Here is a 14,817-nt window from a genome sequence, read left to right as displayed (position 1 = left end):
AACACATGGCCTATCATCAGTATCTTATTAAAGACGGTGATCAGCGGCGGTGGAAGAGTTTTCTTGCACAGTGTTTTAAAACCATCTGTACTGGTTGCAAACCAGTATAAGATATATTTCGTATAAAAAAATCATAGTTCTTAGCCTCTAATAAGGACAACAAGGATCTGTCAACAATGGCCCGCACTTCAACGTGACAGCACGGGGCTGGAGGTGAGTAGTAGTCCTCTTTGTAAGCAAAGCAAGGGCTCTCTTTAGTTGGCCAGAGTCCCCACCACTCCCAAGTAGGTTGAACTTCGTCACTTTACACACACTGTGTCCTGAGGGCATGAAGTTCGAGAAGTTGAGGACACAGGTTTTGCAGCTTAGGCATTTCTGCTCTAACTACACATCTGAGATGGTATCCCATATTCAAAACTGCTCGGGGTGCCTGGGTGGCTCAGTCGGTTAAGCATCCGACTTCGGCTCATGTCATGATCTCATGTTTGTGGGTTCAAGCCCCACATCGGGCTCTGTGCTGACAGGTCAGAACCTAGAGTCTGGAGCCTGCTTCAGATTCTGGGTCTCCCTCTCTGCCCCTCCCCTGCTCATGCTGTCTCTCTCTCGCTCCAAAATAAATAAACATAACATAAAAAAAAGTTTGTTTTTTTTTTAATTTTTTTTAACGTTTATTTATTTTTGAGACAGAGAGAGACAGAGCATGAACGGGGGAGGGTCAGAGAGAGGGAGACACAGAATCTGAAACAGGCTCCAGGCTCTGAGCTGTCAGCACAGAACCCGACGCGGGGCTCGAACTCATGGACCGCGAGATCATGACCTGAGCCGAAGTTGGCCGCTTAACGGACTGAGCCACCCAGGCGCACCAAAAAAAGTTGTTTTTTTTTTTAAACCTGCTCTACGTTAAACGCTTGCCTCCAGTCAAACTCAAAACTGCAGCTATAGAATGGAAACCCCAAAAGGTCACACCTTTTTAAAAGTGTTATTCCTTTTTTTAAAAATCCACAATCTTCGCAATGCTAGTTACCCCATCAGTGAGAACCAACGGGTTCCCAACTTTGACAACAAATTAGAATCTACTTTGACAAGGGCTCAGACCCAGCTCACCCCAGGTCAATCACATCATAAGCTCTGGGGGTGGAGCCAGCTGTCCTTATTTTGTCCGGGTTCACCCATGTGATTCTGAGGACAACTCACGTTGTCATACAGGGACTCATAAATTAATAAGACTGATTGCCACAAGCCACAGATAAGAAGAACTCTCGTTACTTTGCAACACAGGTTACGTCGACATGTAAGATGCCCTTCACTTTCTGGGTTTTGACAAAATGTTATTTCTTTCTTCCAACATCTAATGTGAAATGTGCACATAACTTAGTAGCTCTTAGCCAAATTTCCTGTCTGGTGTTCACACATTTTAAACAACAAATATTTTGGTGTGGGCCCCTGGAAGTGCTGAAGTGAGGCCAACGTACAAAAGGGAGTTTCCAGCTCAGGCAGAACATTGAGACATATTAAAGCACACACTGTCAAACAAAGAGTTGGTGCCAGACTCCAGATGTCTAGTGTTAAAAATATCCTATCAAAAGATCTCCTCGGTAAAGATCTGAAATTGAAACTATCTATAGAGTGCTTGGGGCCGATGAAGTGCCCGTGTGATATCTGCTGACTCCTGAAGAGGTATTTTAGTCCACAGTCCACCAGCCTGTCCATTATCTCAATGAAGTGAGAACAGCAGAGGAAAGGAGGGGCCTGGAAAGTTAATCTAGAATTTCTGAGGTGAAGGCTTTCTGTAACACATACCGAGCTTACAAAGAAACTCCAAAACCCCGTTTCCTTCATTTGATGTTTGATACCTGAAGAAGCACGGGCATAATATAGGCTTATTTATGCTTATTACCATGGTGTTCAGTTTACTTAACAGTAAGCTGTACAAATATGTCTTTACAGATTTCCCTGCTTCTGCCATTACTTAGATAATTACACCAGGTACTGACAATCAGGCAGCTAAATTAGCATTCGAGAGGCTTTCACGGGATGATTTAGGTAAGAAAAAACTGGTGCGTCAATTGTAAGTCCAGATGTGCTGCTGTGCCAGCTGTTCAAGGCCTGGTGATGGAGTAATATGACCTAAAACGCGCTCTCTCGGGAAAGGACACCAGGGAAGTGTCCGGGAGAAAGGGCTCTTAAACACACCCAGGACGACTAGGGCTTTGGCTCTAAGTTCACAGTGTTTACAACCGGGTCCCGTTGTGTGATAACTGGTCCAAACACAACTTTAACACACGTGACCATAATGCCAATGCTTTGATTTGGAGATCTGGAGTCAGAAGTTTGTGCGTGCAGTGTTAGGTATTATGTTTCTCGGGAGTCCCCTACCCCAGGTAAATAAGGATCCGTGAGGGAGGGGAAACCAGTTAGCACCTTCAGACAATACGGTAATTGCAACCACTTTAAAACTGCTGACTTATTATTTCCGTCATGATTGCGACGATGGGATGCTCGATGGGATGCTCGTGGACCCTTCCAACCACTGTAAACTCCAGGAGTCTGGAAACATTTCTAGTTCTACCAGAAGGCAGGCATCCAAGCATCTCCCCAAACTGCTCTCTTTGGAAATCCAACCTTTCTTCTGTACGTCATCAAGCACTCAGGTATACAAGGGCCTTCTATCAAAATGTAAGTATCTTTTAATTTATTTATTTTTGACACAGAGTGAGAGTGCAAGTGAGGGAGGGGCGAAGAGAGAGAGGGAGAGAGACAGGATCCCGAGTAGACTCCGCACTGTCAGTGCAGAGCCCGACACAGGGCTCGACCCCACGAACCATGAGATCGTGACCTGAGCCAAAACCAAGAGTTGGACACTTAACTGACTGAGCCATCCGGGCTCCCCTAGAATGTAAATATCTTGTACAAGAGCACAGCTTAGGCTGTATAGAGCAGGTACTAAGGAATAGGAGGACACCTGAGAGCAAAGCCTACCCCACACTCCCCTGAGCCTTTGACTGGCTATGTGCTTCATGCTATGTTATTTGCTCTATGTCTCGGTCTGTATCTAGTGTCAAATGGGACTCATGCGGCATTCTGAAGCAACACATTAAAAGCAATTAGCCTGTGCCTCGCTAGTAGGTGCTTCCTAAACAGTAGATATTGTTACTAAAGAAGACTGTCAGAATTGTCCCGGTTGGAAAAGCTAAAAGGTAGATGGACTCAAGATTCAAAATCCAGTTCTGTCCAGCTTCACAAGCCAAGCGACTCCCCACCCCCCCCACCCCCCCTCCCCTTTATATACCAAACTGCCCTAGCAGAGAGGTGAGAGGAAGCAGGGTACACTTTTGTCCTAGCATTGTTGAAGCCCTAGAATGTTCTAGGCAACCAAATATTGTAGGTAAGGCAAGAAATAATTCAACGAAGCTTCTTAATAGTCTCAACGTGGAACAGGCCTAACCAAGTTCACTTCCCAAGTGTGAAAATAAAGACATGGATTTTGTTTCCAAATCTCCTTAAAAAAAAAGAAAGTTGGGGCGCCTGGGTGGCCCAGTCGGTTAAGCGTCCGACTTCAGCCAGGTCACGATCTCGCGGTCCGTGAGTTCGAGCCCCGCGTCAGGCTCTGGGCTGATGGCTCGGAGCCTGGAGCCTGTTTCCGATTCTGTGTCTCCCTCTCTCTCTGCCCCTCCCCCGTTCATGCTCTGTCTCTCTCTGTCCCAAAAATAAATAAAAAACGTTGAAAAAAAAAAATTAAAAAAAAAAAAAAAGAAAGTCTTCTTCAAATTTCCTTAATATAAACTGCCTTGGACTAACTGGTATTTGCATGGCTCCCATAAATATATACCTACAAACACGTAAATATATCATTCCTCATATATGAATGCTTCCAAGATGTTTTTCACCACCCCAGGTTACCCCTGCAACTTATTCTTCTCACAGTCCAAAGCACTTCTCAATTTTTGTTCGCATTTCATTTCTGAAAACACATCTTGAGGAAGAGCCTAGGAAGATGAGCAGGCCCATCCACCAGGAAGGGGCTGTGTTTTGGCAGGAGGCAAAGGTTACAAGAGGTTACCATGGAGTATGGCGGGCAAGGCACTACGGGACAAAGGGGGAAGAGCCAACTATAACGATGCACCTATCTGAGGTGGGAGAGGCTTTCTGTTCTGCAGGAAAATATTTCTGTTTTATAATCTTACCAAAATACACATTCTGGTTCGTATCTCACTAGATAAGGTATTTAACTAATACAGTAGCATATTTAACTCCAAATTGGAAGTACTCCTAGGATGGGGTAATATTTATTTCATAGGCTTACAGTGAGGGTAAATTAAATATTGTATGAAAACTGGGGTGCCTGGGTGGCTCAGTTGGTTAAGCATCCAACTCTTGATTTTGGTTCAGGTCATGATCTCAAGGTTCAGAAGTTCAAGCCCTGCGTAGGGCTCTGCACTGACAGTGTGGAGCCTGCTTGGGATTCTCTCTCTCCCTCTCTCTCTCTCTCTGCCCCTCCCGTGTGCGCCCTCTCTCTCTCTCTCTCTCTCTCAAAATAAATAAATAAACATTAAAATAAATAAATATTGTACGAAAATTGGTTAATACAGTCTTTGGCACAGGGTAGTGACTCCCTAATTGGGTTCAAGAAATAGATCCATGCTTTGTGAGGCCTGTAGATTTAGACCCTCTTTATGGGAAAAAAAAAAAAAAGTTACAAATACAAAATTATTACAAAAGTTATCATTTATTTAGATTAAGAAATCACAACACAATGCAAAATTTTTAAAGCTACCATTACCAAAACATCACAAAATCCGGAACAAGAAACCAGTAATGAATTAACCACCTGACACGCTGCTGTATATATTTCTTTTGGGCTTCATGTTCTTCGATTACTTCTCATATAACAATGATTTATGTTAATATCATTCCCTACGAGGACATTAGTATTTTCTATAAATCACTCTTTCCTCAAGTATGGGTGATCCATACTTATTTTTAATTATTGGTAATTCAGAAAAGTTACTTTCTGCCTCACAGCTCCTTATTAGTAATGCCATAGAAATTTTTTGGATCGTTGTCAAATTTGTGAACACTTTTATTTCCTTTCGTATGAGCCGTAAGAATTCAGGGCATTTCAAGTTTTGTTGTGCAGTGACTGACTTCAAATATTCTCTGTGTTGATGACACTCATTAGCCAGTTTGTTGTCAATATTCTTTGTTGTCGATACAGATGCACTTGTGTCAAAAAAAGCAAGAAACCTTAAACACAGAATTTCCATAAAAAACATAGTGCATTTATAAATGTACACTTATACCTCACATTGCATTATATATAATTATATATAATTTTATGATATATAAATATATATAAGTATATACAAACATACAATATATATATGTATACTATAAATATTATACATATATATTATATTGCATCATGGAGTATATTCCTAACAAAAGGAACTTCCCACCTAACCACACTTAGATAAGAAACGAACTCCCTGCTTAGAACTTTACACATATAACAAACACAAGAATTTTCCAGACTAGCTTCTGGCTCCATACATTTCAAACTAATTCCTACTGGTAGATGTCAGAGTACACATTCATACTGCAATACTTCCTCCGGCCGGCCCTGCCCCTTTGGGGGAGGGCCCCAGGCGGGCTGGCACAGTGGGCAGTGTTCCTGGGAAGTGACTCCCATATGCAGGTGGCTAGGAATAACTTAACTAGACACAGAGATGACCATGAATCACAAAAATATGTACCATTACGCCCAAGCTAAGTGTGTCCCCAATTCGACTTCCCCCTAGCTGTATCTCAAAAAGACTCTCCACCCCGATGTCACTGGGCCCAAGGAGATAGGTGACAGGAGGGATGTCAGAGTGGAAAAGAAAAACTTTAACCAACTGCTGCTAATCTTACTTGTTGAAATTTTACGAGCTATGATCCCACGATCGCACACTGCTAGGGCTCCTCCAGGATCTTGGAAAGGACTGTGTGGATCCTAGTAATGTATTCAGACGTGATAAAACACGTGTTGTCCAAGCGCGGGGCCCTGGGGCTTGACCTTCATTGGCTTCATAATAAATCTGCCTCTGTGGTCCTTACTATTACTCATTATTTATCTCAGTCCGTACATATCTAGTCTCTCCAAATAAATTTCAACTCCTTGGTGACAGGAAGTACTGTCTCAAGTACTAACATATAGTAAATACTCAAAAACGTGTGCGGTAGTCCTCACTATACATAGTGATTTTGACGGAGTCAGAAAGAGAACAAGTATATGTATAATGTAAATGTATATATGTATTATGTACATACATATAAATATACGCACACACATATATATGTACACACATGTGGGTGTGGAGATATTCACACACACATATAAATATATTCAGATATGTATTATACACGTATATATATTTTACATGTTATATGTGTCATTTATCTATATAGTATGTCTATACGTCAATTCTCTATATAATATCAAAGAGACAGTGAGTCGTTCCATGTTAACGACATGGCGTCCAGATCTTGTCCCTTCAAGAGATCTATCTCAGAAGAAAGTCACCATTATAGCCTGGCAGACAATGAACAGGGCTTCCTTTAGGAGGCCAGTGGGTGAACCAGACAAGGGCCACTCTGGCCATTTGGAGACTATCAATGCTGGACAGAGAGTCTGTAGTCAGTGACCCAAGAAGAGTCACTTTGACTCCTGCCAAAGTAGAGAGAGAGCTACTGGGAAGCCTTCATCCTTAAAGAGAATATCCATTAATGTGGTCCCTGCTTGCAGCTGGCCTTTTAAAAAAAATAAATAATAGGTGAAAATGACTGCAACACTCCAGTGCTTAGTGCAAGGGGAAAATATATTTTCCTTTAAACTGATTTAGCACATTAAATGAAAGGCTTGTTTTTTTCCAACAAATTTCTGACATTTGCAGTTTCTGATTTTCAGATTCTAAATAAACAACATGTGCCATTCAACACTTGAGCGAGGTCAACGTGGAACAAATCTATTGCCTCATCATGAAACAAAATGTATTATCTGAAATCCAGCAACTTCAGTAGTACGCAGGCCCTATCAGCACTGTCAAGGTCTGAGGGCAGGGATAAGGAGGGGGTGGGAGAGAGGCAATATAAAGAATTATGGGGTATGGTTCTTGTCCTGACAGCAAAAGCTGGAAAAAAGGGAGGATTTTTTATTTATTTTTTTACTTTTTTACATTTTATTTATTTTGAGAGAGAGAGAGTGAGAGAGCACAATCGGGGGAGAGGCAGAGAGAAGGGGAGACACAGAATCCGAAGCAGGCTCCAGGCTCTGAGCTGTCAGCACAGATCCCGACGCGGGGCTCAAACTCCCAGACTGCAAGATCATGACCCGAGCCGAAATCAGATGCTCAACTGACTGAGCCACCCAGGGGCCCCTACAAATTAGGGAAGATTTTTAAGGGGTCTGGTAACTGTCCTGTCTCTCAGATCTCAGTCTTAAACACAAGACCTTTGGCTTCCAGACAGTTCGAGGAAAGCCCCCTGCATCAAGAGTCACCAGCCTGCTGTAGCCTTGAGGCTTCTTCACTGTCATCAGTGGGAAGCATCGCCATCAGTTTACATATCTAGTATTGTCACAGTGGGAGAGGTCTCCAAAATAGACACATTCTAAAGGAAGCTATTTTCCACATACGGAGGCTTTTGTCAACCCAGTCAATCAGTTGCAGGCAGTTTTTCTGTCTATGCATCTCAGTCACACATCAGAAAACATGGACACTACAACAAGAAAACAATCAGAAGCTTGTGAAACTTAGGAGACAGAATGTTCACTAGCAACGTCCCATAAAGGGTGATTTGACTATTTAGAGGTGAGAACCGGCTAAATGGAAAAACGATTTTGGAGAATTCTGTGAAGTTTTGGATTTAGGGTTCCTCCACACAGCGTGTGATACGTATGCACACGCATGCACACGCATGCACTTGAAACCTTGCCTGGCTGTGTACCTGGGACCTTCTTGTGAACCATGGGAGGGAGTAACAGGGCATCACACCGCCAAGCCACAAGGTGTAGGCAAAGAGCAGGGCAGGCAGTGACAAGCCTTGCATTCATTCATTTAGTCATTCAGTCATTCCTCCTCCCCACAGGAAATGTCCTCATGGGAATGTGCCCACAAGCTCCAAGCACAGTGCCTCTTTCTAGTCCTGGCTTTTTCCAAATAAAAACAGGCCACAAGGAAAGGCCATGTTGGAAGCCACTGGCCTTGACACCACTTTCCAGTCCACAGTGGCAAAGGCCTTTGCCAGCATCTAAAGTACCTCTGGCCACGAAGAACAGAAAGTGGCCAGAGCCTTCGACCCCAATCTCGACGACTGGATGTTTTCCCATTTCCCATTTTCAACCTTTCCTGGGAAAGGCCTGACGATTTCACATGGTTGTAGGTAGACACAACCCACCTTCTGTTCACCTCGAATGTAGCCTTTCACAGTAGGATTGCAAACATACTCATTTAGTAAATACACAAAATGCAAAGAAATTGGCTGACTGTGCTGTAAATGAGTACTTTACACAGGCTAGTTCACTTAATCTTCATCAGCCACTGCATGGGGTAGGTGCTGTTATTGTCTTCATTAAACAGAGGCAGAAACTGAGGCACAGTGTCACTGAGCCATTTGTCCACGGTCAAATGGCTGACAAGTGTCAGAGGTGTATATTCAAACCCAGGCAAGCAGGTTCACTATGCTACCCCTCAGATGATCCTCCCTTCAAGAGTTCAGAGCTACTTTAGTGGGGATAATAAGGGCTTACTAACCGATTACATACCCATTTATTTAGTATACTGGGGTGCTGTTTTAAGAAGATAATGCAAATACTTACTATTATTGGAGCCCCATTCTACACTACGGGTAGTACAGTAACTACCTTATTTTTCTTTCTAAGGACTTTGATCTCTACTAATTAGATGGTTTACAAATCTACTATCTGACATGAAGCAGCATGGATTTTTTTTACCTTGGTTTTGGAAATGAGGAAACTAACAAGTAGAAACTCACAAGAAACCTGCTGACATTTCAGGGTCAAGAACCACCAAGTCACAGCTACAGTGAGTCACTAGGTCAACAATATTTCATCTCCTAATGGGGCCTCTACAGAAAAATCTGAGTCAACAACAGCAAAGCTGAGGCTCCTAACACCTGAGGAAAGTTCTAAATGAGCCGCTAGTTTAGTACCATCACAAGTATAACTGAATTGGTTCAGATCTCTCTGTTACAGTTTAAGAGGTGTGGTCTGCCTCGGGGCCTTTACACTGTCTGTTCCCTCCGCCTAGACCTTGATGTTCCCCTTGTGTCCTCATGGCTAACTTCCTCCCTTCTGGCAAGGTTTTGGCTTACCTCTTAGCTTCTCGTTCTCAGTGAAGCCTGTCCTGACCAGCCAATTAAAAATGCTAACAATTCCTCCCCTCAATCCACCTTAGCCTGCTCTTTCTCTTTTCCATCCTACTAACCACCTTCCAACATCCTACTTAACTTATTCTTCTGCTGATTGCTTACTATCTCCCACCACTAGAAAATAAACTCCCCAAAGGATCTTTGCCACCAAAAAATACCAAGAGCCTAGAACTGTGCCTGGTACAAAACAGATGCTAAATATTATGACATAAATAAATTCAAAATGCAGAGGAACGTTTACAAATATACCAAATAATCAAATTTAGTAAGAATGGGGACGTCTAGTTGGCTCAGTTGGTTAATCGTCCAACTCTTGATTTCGGATCAGGTCATGATCTCACAGTTTGCGACATCGAGTCCCACATAGGGCTCTGTGCTGCTGGGATTCTGTGTCTCCTCTCTCTATGCCCTTCCGCCCCCCCTCTCCCCACTTGGCATGCACTCTCTCTCTCTCTCTCTCTCAAAATAAATAAACATTTTTTTTTTAATCTAGTAAGGATGATTAAATACTTGCCTTTGTGAAACCAAAAGCCAAAAGATTTCTCTGCACTGGGATGCATGGACAGAGCAGGCATTTCATGAGTCTGTGACATTGACCTTCAGTGCTAATAGTGCCCTTGGTGTTTCTGAGATTCCTAGCTACCAGTTCAGCTTCACCTATCCAGGATGTGCACGTCAAGAGTGTTCCTACAAACTCAAGTACCTACTCACAGTAAGAAGCAAACAAATCTTGATCAGCTTTTCCCGTCTCCAGGAAACAGAGCTGGGCTATGAATGAATTGAGAGCAAGCTGATAGAGAAACACTTCACAATTGCAGGGCTATGGGATTTCCAGGCAATTTAAGTTGAGGGGAGGGCTTCAGCTGGGATATGGGGGTTGTACACAGAGACAGGTGCTCCAGGACCAACCTAGCGATGAAAGGCAAGGACAGGGGTGCCTGGGTGGCTCAGTCGGTTGAGCATCCAGCTTCGGCTCAGGTCATGATCTCACAGTTTGTGGGTTCGAGCCCCGCATCGGACTCTGTGCTGACAGCTCAGAGCCTGGAGCCTGCTTCCAATTCTGTGTCTCCCACTCTCTCTGCTCCTCCCCCACTCATGCTCTCTCTCTCTCCTTCAAAAATAAATAAAAACATTGAAAAAATTAAAAAAAAAAAAAAAAAAGGCAAGGACAAACTCTGGAACACAGGTGCTGCACTCCTCCAGGAAGAAGAGAGCTAAGACAGAGGACGGTGAAAAATCACACTTCCCGTGGCTCTACATAGCCCCAAATCCTTTTTCCTATGGGTACAGGAAAATGGTTAAAAACAAGAGCTATGTGTACATATGTAACAGAACAGAGACAGCTATTCTAAACTTAATGCACTTAATTAATCTGAATTAAAAAATACAATTTTAATGAAAACTATGGGCCTCGGGCACTGAAGGCCTTGAAAAATCTGTCAAGCGAGAAACACGCCACGGTCCCATGAGTCTTCATTGCATTATTGCTTAAGAATTTTGACTAGTGCTTAGATAGTAATAACTCAGAAAGGTCCCCAAAATGGAACTACTACCTGAACATATTTCTAGTACTCTCATGATCGCTAACTACAAGCTCCGTGCAAAAATGAAGGATAATATTAACATAGATCTTTTAATAGTCCTTTCAAGCATCTTTTTAATGTGGCCACTCAGTAACAAGGCCGAGAAATCACTAAGTCAATCAGGAAAAATAAACATCTGCCTCCAAAAACTTATAGCCCAAACCGCGAACAATAAATACCACTTAACAATACACACAGAGCTTTCACTAAATGCTTGGTCTGCTATATCTGCACTCAAGACCCTTCATCAAGTGTATTTATGTGACACTGCCTACTAATCAGGTTGTTTTTATTCTTCCTGAGGTCAGTTCTTACTTGCGCATATAGGGCTGTTTTTGAAAGCCCCCTGAGGGGCCTCTCCTCAATAGAGGCACCCAACAGTTGAAGTTCATCTCTTCATTCAGGGAATTTCAAGTGTTTGTTCATTTTAGCATTTACTTTCCATAAAGTTGGCTGGTTTTAAACTAATTCCAAAGTACAGTCATGGGTAGTCTTGCCACACAGTGTGCCTAAGTCATAACTATTGTTATAAATTTAATTCTTCAATATTTTCATTAAGAGAAAAGAACTAGCCCTTTGGGGAGGGCCCTTAAAAGCTGAGTTTCAGAAAACTTTACAGAACTTTTAGCCCTCTGGGAAAACGTTTACCCAATACTAACAACAATTTCTGCAAACTTAAAAAGCTTTTTTGATCTACCAACCATTTAAAACCATCTTCTAATTGATTACAAGCTAAATCCTCAAGAAGGAAAACCGCCTTTAATACATTTTAAACTTATATTTTCTTTTAACCAGCTAGTCCAAGCAGGCAGGCAATGTGGGAAAAATTTAATTACTCACCTTAATTACAGTTTATCCTGAAATAACTCTTAGCGAAAGTGAATGGGATATGCAATGACAGCCCTAAGTGGGGCAATATTATTTATTTATATATTTATATAATGTATATTTCTTATGTATATTGTTTTCTATGTATTATTAAAGCAAGGGAAGTAAATTAACTGACAAAATTACTATTGGAACTTTGCATTACTTAAGTGTTACTATTATTTTGAACTGCTCATCATGAAAAATCTGATTTATCCTTAAAGTACCTGCGGTTATGACTATTTAATCACGCTATGAATCAGCAAATTTGTTAAACTCCTGCTTTTAAGACTACCAAAACTTGCCTAATCTCACACCTCCATCGGAGGAAATGGCGTTAACTATCATGTGGATGTTTTAAAACTTTGTAAGTTTCAAAACCTGGACAATTACTCATCAGGATTATCTCTTTAAAGACATTCGGTAGACATTTTCAATGATTATTCCCCATTCCGGAAGCCCCTGCCCCTCTTTTCCTATGCTAAACTAGCATTCAACCCTTATTAAGCACCACTGTGTGCAAAGAGAAAGCACTATACCAAGCAAAAGAGCATAAGGCTCGGCCTCATTTTATTCGTGCATAAACACAGCAGTCGTGATTTATTCTCACAACTTTGTAGGAACGTGAGTTGCATCCACATGGCTGAATCCACAGCATTCATTTGGAAAGGGCTTTCTGGGGTTAATTTACAGGTTCTCCGGATCAGACAGCCCCGATGGGGCATCACGCGGTCCCCTCATCTTCCAGCCCACACGGGACAATTCGTGGGCGCCAGCCACACCTTCTGCAGGTGGCTGGACCGCCGGAGCCAGATGAGCCCGACCCATCTCCCCTCGCAGGGACTCCGGATAGGAGTACGGAAATGCGTGCAAGGACTTCTGCGAATTCAAGGACTTGTTGAAGGGCCCCGGGGTCCTGGGCAGGAAGGGAAGCGGCCTGCCCGCGGGGGGGGGCCCCCTCCCCCGCGGCCACCGAGTCCCCCACGCCCCGGGCGCTGCGCAGGCCGCCGCCGCCGCGGATCCCGGGCGTAGCCGGCGCACCTCGGGCCTAGCACCATTTGAAAGGCAAATCTCAGAGCCGGGGCACATTTAAATGCCCTGCCGCGGCCCCGGGGGATTGCTCTCCAGCACACACAGCCGCAGGGGCCTCCGGGGCCGCCCGGCCTGGGGCGTTGGGCGCGGCCCGCCGGCGCCCCCGGGACCTCAGCCCGCAGCGCCCCGGCGTCCGCGCCAGGCCAGGGCAGGGGCGGGTGCCCAGGGCCCCCAGGCCCGCGTCCCCGGCGGGGCCGAGCGAGCCCCGCGGCGCCGGGAGAGAGGGCTTGAGCGCCGTCCTCCGCCCGCGGCCGCCGGCTCCCGCCCCCTCCCGACGCACCACACCTAGCAACCCGCGCTGACAGGACGCAGTGGCGGCGGCGGCGGGAGGAGGAAGCGGAATGGCTGCCGCGGTGGAGCCACCCCCGCCCCCCCGCTCCCACCTCCCAGCGGCTGCAGCCGCCGCCGAGCCCTGACAGCTCGAGCCGGGGCGGAAGCGGCGGGCGGCGTGCAGCGCCCGCCCCCCGCCGCCCCCGGCGCCTCGGGCCGCCCGGACCACCGGGCCAACTAACTCCGCGCCCCAGCCCAGCGCCTGCCTCCCGGCCCCGCCGCGCCCTCCGCCCCGCGCCCCCTCCCCCGGCGCCCGGCCCCGCCGCCGCATCTCCCCGCCGCCCGGTCCCTCCTCCCGCAGCCCCCGCCGCGGCGCACCCCCACTCCCACCACTTCACCGCCGGCGCGCACGCCCCTCGGAATCCCCCAGCCCGGCCGCCCGCCGGCCCCGGCACCTCGGGGCGCCCGCCCCCCTCCCCCACCCGAGCCCGCTCCTCGCTCCCCCCCCCCGACCCAGGCACCTCGCGCCTCCGCATCCCGTCACCCCCACGCCCCGGGCTTGCACACACCCTCCCGCCCCGCCGCCGCCTGCCTCCCTCCTGGCCACCTCTGGCCATTCTGGGGTTCTCGCCTGGGCAGGAGTTTCCGCGCGCCGGGCACCCCCGCCCACCCCCGGGCCATTTACCGATGTGGTTGTCCTCGATGTGCTCGATGAGGTCGGCCAGGGTGGGGAAGTGGAGTCCGCAGCCCCCGAATCGGCAGGTATTGGAGAAGAAGGAGGCGGCGGCGATGCCTGTCATGGTGCTACATCGAGAGCCCCCCTGGTGTCGGCTCTGCGAGCGCCGGGCCGGCGGGCGGAGGGAGGGAGGGAGGGAGGGAGGCAGGGTGGGGTGAGGAGAGGAGGGGCTGGGGGAGGGGGAGAGAGGCGGGGTGAGGGGAGCGGAGAGAACGGGACGGAGGGAGAGGGGGCTAAGGCGATGGAAGGAGAGCGTAGAGAGACCGGGAGGCAGAGGGGAGGCGGTGGCGGCGGCGGCGGCGTCGGGAGCGGCGGGGGGAGGGTGGGGGTGGGGGGTGAGGCCGCTGCAGCTGGGAGGAGGGACCAGGGCGCGCGGCAACAGCTGTGCGGCCCCAACCTCGGTTCCTGGACTGAGGCCTCACCTGCGAGCTCCTGCCACCAACTTTATCTCTCTCGGCCTGCCCTTCGCAGTTGGTAATACGTGCAATCCGTTTGGAGCTTCCTTGGTTATGTATATTACATTCGTGATATATACACATCTATTAATTACACACGCATCCCCGCGATGAGAACTCAGGGAGCTACCCAGGCCCCACTCGGGGACATTTGTTTGCACTTGGCCACCTGTCTAGGTGTGACACTGACATTCACAGGGGACCCAGGAAAGGTAATTGTGTGCACCTTACTCCTTAAACCTTTTTTTTTTTTTGTAAGTCATTTTCTCTGGAGGTTTGTACGAACTAACTAATTGATTTTAATGAAATTTCCCTCTAGGCCAAAAGAAAACCTTAGCTTTATTTAAATTTCAAAATAGATTTCTTGATTGTCAAGTACATCGCCCGT

General features: G+C 46.4%; 1 protein-coding gene across 2 annotated transcripts in view; it reads right to left on the bottom strand.

Moving 5' to 3' along the window:
* JAZF1 (JAZF zinc finger 1) overlaps positions 1-14,288 on the bottom strand; it is a 347,561-nt gene extending 333,273 nt beyond the window's left edge. Inside the window, exon 1 of one of the 2 annotated variants that reach the window (XM_058724748.1) lies at positions 13,924-14,288. In XM_058724748.1, coding sequence (XP_058580731.1) covers positions 13,924-14,038 — 115 coding nt within the window. In that variant the 5' untranslated portion in view covers positions 14,039-14,288. The remainder of the gene's footprint in view (positions 1-13,923) is intronic. The other variant, XM_058724745.1, reaches the window with a different exon arrangement.
* Positions 14,289-14,817: the final 529 nt, after the last annotated feature.

Source organism: Neofelis nebulosa, chromosome 4, assembly GCF_028018385.1.
Source record: "Neofelis nebulosa isolate mNeoNeb1 chromosome 4, mNeoNeb1.pri, whole genome shotgun sequence".
NCBI classification, from domain to species: Eukaryota; Metazoa; Chordata; class Mammalia; order Carnivora; family Felidae; genus Neofelis; species Neofelis nebulosa.
The sequence above is the reverse complement of the archived record's forward strand: the minus strand, read 5'-3'. Positions and strand labels throughout refer to the sequence as shown.